The following is an 8,497-nucleotide window of genomic DNA, read 5'->3' as shown; positions in this document are numbered from 1 at the left end:
TATAAAATAATGAAAAAAGAATTTTATATATATATATATATATACATTGGCACGTAAAACGCATATCCGTGCCCTTGGCGGAGAGAGAACAATATTTATTGTACGTCTCAGATGAAATATGGGCAGTTAACTTTTGCTTCGTATGCGATTCTAACCCTCTTGGGTTCCTCAAAGAGGATTTTCAACGTCATATCTTGAAAGGGGTGGGGGGGGGAAGGGCCTCCAACAATGTTAGTCGTAACAATATTTAAAATGAAAACAAAAAAAAAAAAAAATTATCATTGGACACGCGAAAGATTACAAAAGTCATATATTTTTAAATTTTACCTCTGTTAGAAAGGAAAAAAAATTACATAACCTATAAAAAGAAATTTTTGTGTTAATACGTATGTAAAATTTTTTTTTATAGGTTATGTTCCTAAGTAATACGTATACCTATTAATATATCCTCAATATCAAGGTAATATTACACGTGAGATTCGTAATATAACGCTGTAATATTACAGTAATCTTACAGTGATCTTAAAATGTCCGCCTCAAGGTAATATTACCGGGAATATTACTGTAATATTAACGGTAATATTACAGTAATATTAACGGTAATATTACAGACTGATTTGAGTTATTCATAAAGCATAAAAAACGTAAATATATATTATAAGTCAATTTGGCTTGTTGGTAAAACTCTGGACTCGTGTGCTTTGAGTTCGGGGTTCGATTCCCTGGATGGGTAGATTTTTTTCGTAAAGAAATGTTCCCATAATATTACTGTAATATTCTCTTGTAATATTACCTTAATATTACGGTATAATATTACTGCAATATTACCTTAATATTAGCACGTAATATTACAGTAACATTACCGGTAATATTACCTTGAGGCGGACATTTTAAGATTACTGTAATATTACAACGTTATATTACGAATCTTACATGTAATATTACTTTGATATTGAGGTTATATTACGTGCTTCTTGGGTAAATCCTGATTATTCATAATTTTTTTTTTTTTGTGATGACATAAAAGGTACAACCTACCCACATAGCACACAACTTCTTGCTGTGCGGTTACTGTAAGCTTACACGCAGTAAAGCTATAAGCTTACACAGTAAGGTCGTGGTAAGTTTACATGGTAAGGTTGTGGTAAGCTTACACGGTAAGGTTGTTGTAAGCTTCCCGTAAGGTTACTGTAAACATAGAACGTTATTAATAAATACATTTTATTAATATTTATGCGCAGTAGTTTTCTATGGCACATACGGCTGCGCAGTAAATTTTATTTAACAAACTATATTGGGGTTCATGAAGTACTTTACGAAATATATAATTTTTTATAAAAAAAATGTATAATATAATATATATTATAATATAATTGTTTTTAATATATTTCCATATTACTCTATTTTTACAGTAACCTTACAGCAACCTTACAACAACCTTACCATGTAAGCTTACCACAACCTTACTGTGTAAGCTTACTGTAATGGCGGGAGTTTTAAGATGACCTCAAGTTTACTGTAGACTTACACGGTAACCTTACAAACCCTACAGATATCCTTACAGTAACTTCACAGCAAGAAGTCGTGTGCTATGTGGGTATAATCTCCAAAAAATTTTAGAGAGGTTATATTTTTGATTTTTTAAATGAAAATAAAACTTTTTATACAAACTATTAATGTTTTAAATCCAAAATATTCAATAAATTTTTGATTTTGTCATCAAATTTAAAAAAAAAACTAGGAGTATATTAAAACTGCTGCTAAACATAACCTAAAATTTTTGGGAGCTTAGGTATATACCTTTTTGCCAACTTCACGTTGCGGCCAGCACAGTAATTGATTATCTCAAAAATTTGTTTTTGTCATCGTTTCAGTCTTTATTTGCGCTTAGAGCACCTCAATAAGAACTCCTGAACAATGTTAAAAATTCATTATATATACTTCCAAGTCAGATATCTGAAACCCGTACTCGCAGGTTTTTAAATTAGTTGTAAGGAAAAGGAAGGTGCAGAAAATTTTTTTTTTTTTTTTTTTTTGAAGACATATTTAAAAAAAAAATTTTTTTCTTTTTAAATCTCTCTTCAATTTCTTATTTTCTTTACCAAAAATAAAACGATATTTGAGAAAACTTTATTTTTTTTTTTATACATATATTCTTTATTACACTGTATATGAATCAATGTAAGGTTTTTTTTTGCAAATTTTTTATTTTTTTTTTATTTTTGACAATTTTTGCAAATAACATAATTGTCTCTTTTTCATAATTCTCGCAGTAAAAATATAAATAATCAAAACTATATTGTACTATATAAAAAAAAAAAAAAAAACATGTAGTAAAAATCTGTGGCCGTCGTTGTCCAATGATTCTCCAAAGAAGACTATAAATATGGAATTTAAATATTTTTTTTTTTTTTAATATATATTTCTTCATCGGAAAACATGGATAAAAACCGTCATAAAAAATTAAATTAATGCAATAACGATTTTTTAAATTAAATATATATTTTTGTCTTTAAAATAAATAAAAAAAAAATTTTATTTGTCAGAAAAATAGTTTTTTCCAGGAAAGGAGGAGATGTGTGGGGACGGAAAAATAGATTTGTCGCGATTCTTAACACGACGGCCGTAGATATGAGTTTTTTTTTCACTAAATTGTACACATCGTACTTTCGAAATTTTTTTTTCTACTGTCACAGACTTTTGTATTTTTTTTTTTTCTCCACTTTCCTCTTTTCCCTTTTTTTGCAACAAGATCTCAAAAAAAATTGATAAAAAAAGAAAATTTACGACTTGATAAAAAATATATTTTATGCGTTCATAATTTGTTTCTTGGACTTGTTGGCGTTATTGGCATTTGGGCATTAAAAGAGAGATAAATAACTAATTTATTTAAAAAAAAAAGAAAAAAAATTTTTTTTTTTTTCTCTGTCAATTAGGCACTAATCTCAAAGCATTACAAAATCTCCGCCTGAATTGGATTTATCACTTTCGGAACCTTCTTCACTACCCTCTTGGCTTACTATTGTTTCAATTCCTTGAGTGCTTTCATTTGACTCTTGTTGCATTAATTCCACTTCTTTTGCTGAATCCGATGATTCCGATTTTTCCTCTCTGTAAGTAGTAGGGAAAATTAATTTTGCATTTTTTTTTAAATGAAAATAATTTAGTAAAAAGAAACTTACGCTTGCATTAAAGGAGTATCCTCACTATCAGAATCCTTGTCTTTCTTCTTTTTTTTCTTTTTATACGATTTTTTATCAGCATTCGATGGACCACAGTATTCATACTGAAAAATTTTACAAAAATTTTGATAATTTAAAAAAAATCAGTACAGATTCAAAAAAAAAACAGATTTAAGCTACGATTAAAATTGAATTTGACAATTTTTATTTTTCAACTAAATTTTACCTGATAGAGAGGCCAGAACGAGGCAAAGAAGCCAACGTCCTCAACGAGATTTGGCAATAGCCAAAGATGATGCCTGCCAAATGTGAGTAGCCAAAGAAGACAAAAGACCATTATACGTAATACCATTAGCGCCAAAATAAATACCAAAAATCCAGCTGCCGCTATACTTAAATACCATACTCCATGACGCACTGTTAGTGGCCACAATGGAAATAGACAAACCCCTATTGCACCAAGTACCAAAAGTGTACCAAAGAACCAATAATAAACTGGTATTGGTTCATAAATCCAAACATAGGCATCGCAACAATCAGCAAAATATTGATTCATGTGCATTTCAAGACGAACCTTAAAAAAAAAAAAAATACGAAAATTTACAGCAACACTGTAAATTGAATGGTATTAATTATACCATAGAAAAGTTTTTTCGATTGCTGATATTTTAACAATAATAATAATAATAATAATAATAATAATCCCTATTCATAACCAATAAATTAACCTAAAATTGATAATAACATAATCTAAAATTTATTATTTTAATAATAGGTAATAATTGTTTCATTTTTTTTTGTTTCAGATGCAGACGGAAGAAGATGTAAGAAAATGTAACGGACCGTTACAAAAAGTTTGTTTTATATTAATGATGAATAATAATTAAAAAAAAGCAAAAAACCAATAATTATGGTGAAGCAAAATAAAAAATGAAGGCATTAAGTGATTATCTCTAATATATAAAGTATAAAGATTTATAAATTTATAACATAACCCAAAAATTTAATATTTTAACAATAATAATTCCTATAACCAATAAATTTACCTAAAATTTATTTTAATAATAATGCTCTCCTTCCGGTTTGACGACATTTTGAAAAGTCGTGAAATTTCTATAATAATCTTATTAGTTTATGCCACGAATTAATAAAATTATTTTGTATATGGCGTTTTGGCATTTTCAAAATGGCGTCAAACTGTAAAGAAAGAATTTGAAAATTCGTCCGCCACATTGAATTTTTAAAATCTAACCTCAAATTTGTAATCAGCATTTCAAAAAACTTTTCTAAGTTAATAGTTTTGAATGATACATTAGGAGTTATGCGTTAAATAAGAAATTTCAGTTTTGGGTCATAAAGTTGAAGGTTTAAGCTTTCTTTTGAGATCTATTAAAGCTTTCTATGCCCTCACGTTTTTACAGTACTTCAAAAAGTGTCAAAAAGGCCATTTTTTGAACCCCCCATTTTTTAGGAAACTGAACAAATTAAAAAATTTGTTTTTGTATTTTTTTGTTCATTGACACCCAAATATTCATTAAACACAACATGACCATTTTTTTTGTAACCCAGTGCAATTATTCGTCTATTAAAACCAGTTTTAGTTAATTAACACCTTTCTTCATCGTGTGGATAAATTTTTAATCTTCCGAGAAGTTAAAGGCAGTTATTCTGCGTCTACGCAGAAACGAACATTCTGCGCAGACGCAGAATTAAACTGCCTTTAACCTATCGGAACATTAAAAATTTATCCACACGATGAAAATGGGCCCTAAAATTCAGTATTTGACGAATATGAACCAAATATCAAAGAGGTTTTTTTTTTTTTACTTTTGCATACTTAACCACCTGTACCCTTTATTTTTTTTACCCCAAAAAATTTCGAAAACCACATTTTTTTTTTTTACCGAAGGAATATTATATTTTATAAAAATATATACCTTCGGTTTCTTTTTTTTCTCCTCGGGTTTTTCTTCAATGTCCTTTGTCTCCTTTTCATCTTTATCATCTTTAGTCTTTTCTTTTTCCAAATCTTTTTCCTTATCTTTCTCCTTTTCCTTATCTTTTTCCTTTTCTTTTTCCTTCTCCTTTTCTTTATCTAATGATTTTTTATCATCTTTTGTTTCTTTTGATTTTTTTTTAATACCACGAATTTTACAAAGTTCATCCTCGGTGATAATGACTTTTTTCGCACGATGAAAAAATTTGTGTCTTAACATTAAATCAAGAAAATCAACGACTTGTTGACGATTTTCAAATAATGTTTTACTCCATGGTGAATTGTCAAGTAATGCATCAACAGCGCGTGCACCAGTGAAATATTCAACAATATGATTGCGATCAAATTTTGTTTTTTTCGATGGTACATTGTTGCGTATCCATTTTGCCACTGCGTATTCTTCTTTAGATGCTTTTTCCGGTACCGTTGACTCTGGATTACTTCCATCCTGTGGGGAAACAGTTACCGTTATATTAACACTTGTTGGATTTAAATATTTGTTTTTTTTAAATTTATTTAAAATTATTATTATTATTATTATTATTATTATTATTATTACTTGAATTAAAAATTTTAATAATAAAATTTTTAAAAAATTCATCAATTTTAATTAAAATAAAAAAAGTTTGAATAAATTTAAAAATTTTTTTTATAATTTCAATCAAAATTAATAATTTTTTAAAACATTTTATTATTAAAATTTTCAATTTTAATTACCTACAAACAAATGTTTTTCAATTAATTTTAAAAATTATTAAAAAATTTTAATTTTTATTATTATTGGAAAATTTTAAATACAGAAATTTTAATTTATAGAAAATTTAAAATTTATTTACTTATTTTTATAAAAAAAAAACATTTTAAATTTTATTTAAACATTTTTATTTTAATTAAAATTTTAGTAATAAAATTTTTAAAAAATTCATTAATTTTAATTAAAATAAAAATGTTTGATTGTAAATTTTAAAATTAATTAAATTTTTTTTTAATTTCAATTAAAATTAATAAATTTTTAAAAATTTTATTTACAAAATTTTCAATTTTAATTAAAATAGAAATATTTTTTTAATTGTAAATTTTGTAAATAAAATTTTTAAAAAATTTTTAATTAATTTTAAAATTTACATTCAAACATTTTTATTTTAAAATTTTGTAATAAAATTTCAAAATATTTTTTTTATAGAAATAAATAAATAAATTTTTAAATTTCTATAATTAAAATTTCTATATTTCAAATTTTCAATAATTATAAAAATAAAAATTTTTTGAATATAATTTTCAAAAATACTTTTAAAAAATTTATTGCAATTAAAAATTGAAAATTTTTTATATAAAATTAAGAAAAAAAAAACATTAATTTTAAATAAAATAGAAAATTTATTTAAAAGTAAATTTTAAATTTATTTGAAAAATTTTATTTTAATTAAAATTAATAATTTTTTAAAACATTTTATTATTAAAATTTTCAATTTTATTTACCTACAAACAAATTTTTTTCAATTAATTTTAAAAATTATTAAAAAATTTTTATTTTTATTATTATTGGAAAATTTTAAATATAGAAATTTTAATTTATAGAAAATTTAAAATTTATTTATTTAAAGAAAAAATATATTTAAAATTTTCTTTAAACATTTTTATTTTAATTAAAATTAATAATTTTTCTATAAATTTTAATTAAAATTAATAATTTTTCTATAAATTTTAATTAAAATAAATAATTTTTATATAAATTTTAATTAAAATTAATAATTTTTCTATAAATTTTTTTTTAAAAAAATTAAAATTTTATTTGAAAAAAAAAAATTACATTTCATTAATTTGATAATTATTGGCAAATAAAAATACACAAAAATTATTAATAAAATCAGCATTAAAAAATAATCAAATCAATAAATGAATAATTAATAAATTAGAAACAGAAAAAAAATACAATATGTTCCATTACAATAAGTAAAATTTACGATCGAAAAAAAATTATTAGTTCAACCTTGATGTTTGTCACGTTTTTCCGCAATAAAAAAAAATAACAAATAAAAAAATTTGCTCTTTGCAATTAAATCTTCAAAACAAATGTGACTAACATTTAAAAAAAAACCGTTTTTCTATTATACTCATCAATAACATTTATTTAAAAAAAAAATATATATATCGCAAAATTAATTTTTGATTCTTAAATTAAATTTTTTAATTTTACAAAAATTTCCAACAATTAAATAATAATTTTTTTTTAATTACATATTATAAACGTGGAAAATAAACAGGAACAGGTGTTTTCTTTTTTTTTTTTTTTTTTTTTTACTATTTGCTATCTCTCTTTATGTTACGGGGAGAAAAAAAAGTAAAGAAAATAAAAATTACTACGTAACGAGAATGACATTAAACGATAAATTTTTTTTTATTAATATACTTCCAAATATTGTTTCGATTAAGAATAGAAAAAAAAATCTATTAAGAATCAATTTTTTGTCTACGTCATCATAAAAATTCCCAAAACTAGAATGAGAGTAGAGAGAGAGAGAGAGAGAAAGAGATCTGTCAATTTTTCTCCTTTAGTTCGAGAATGACAACAGTCTTTTTTTTATAATCATAAAACTTAAAACGACAATTGTAGAAAATTATAAAAAAATAAAATTTAAATGAAAAAAATTATTAATTCATTTATAATTCGGATGATTATTAAAAAATTTCAATGTATTTTTTTAATTCCATATGTCGTTATTAATACTCACGTCTTTACGTTTTCTGTTTTTCCTACGTTCCACCATGTTGTAAATTTAACTGAACTTCACGCATGCGATTTTCAGTTTTATTTCCAACATGAGAAAATTTATGTACTAGTTGCTCAATGTTCCGTTAGGTGGATTAGAAAATAACTGTGTAGTTCAGGGTTGGAAATGAAAGTTGCAAAATTGTTGTCTGCTAGAAAATTAGGTGTTTGGGGAGGGAATCCAATATGGCTGCTTGTTGGAGGACAATTTCATATTTAAGGTGCTTACATACCTTTTTGGTTTTTGGCGAGCGATGCATTTATTATTTAAATAATAATAATAATAATAATAATTTCCATCCACAACCAATAAATTATAACCTAAAATTTATTATTTTAATAATAAAAATTGTTCCTTTTTTTTGTTACAGATGCACATGGAATAGGATGTCAAAAAAAGTAACGGGCCGTTACAAAAAGATTGTTTTATATTAATGATGAATAATAAATATAAAAAACAAAAAACCAATAATTATGGTGAAAAAAATAGAAAATTAAGGAATTGAATGGTTACCTTTGATATATAAAGTTTAAAGTAATAAAATAAAA

At 24.1% G+C, this 8,497-nt stretch overlaps 1 protein-coding gene across 1 annotated transcript; it reads right to left on the bottom strand.

Moving 5' to 3' along the window:
* Nucleotides 1–2,545: 2,545 nt before the first annotated feature.
* On the bottom strand, nt 2,546–8,059 carry LOC127289738 (translocation protein SEC62). Its single transcript, XM_051317853.1, has 5 exons — nt 7,911–8,059; nt 5,120–5,626; nt 3,409–3,756; nt 3,183–3,286; nt 2,546–3,111 (listed from the first exon to the last, which is right to left on the bottom strand). Exons 1-5 carry the CDS (start codon nt 7,944–7,946, stop codon nt 2,946–2,948), a joined length of 1,161 nt encoding a protein of 386 aa, XP_051173810.1. The 5' UTR covers nt 7,947–8,059; the 3' UTR covers nt 2,546–2,945.
* Between the last annotated feature and the right edge of the window lie 438 nt (nt 8,060–8,497).

The sequence above is a fragment of the Leptopilina boulardi genome, unplaced genomic scaffold (genome assembly GCF_019393585.1).
Source record: "Leptopilina boulardi isolate dan_hultmark-lab unplaced genomic scaffold, ZJU_Lbou_2.1 LbouV2_5, whole genome shotgun sequence".
In the NCBI taxonomy this organism is placed as follows: domain Eukaryota; kingdom Metazoa; phylum Arthropoda; class Insecta; order Hymenoptera; family Figitidae; genus Leptopilina; species Leptopilina boulardi.
The sequence above is the reverse complement of the archived record's forward strand: the minus strand, read 5'-3'. Positions and strand labels throughout refer to the sequence as shown.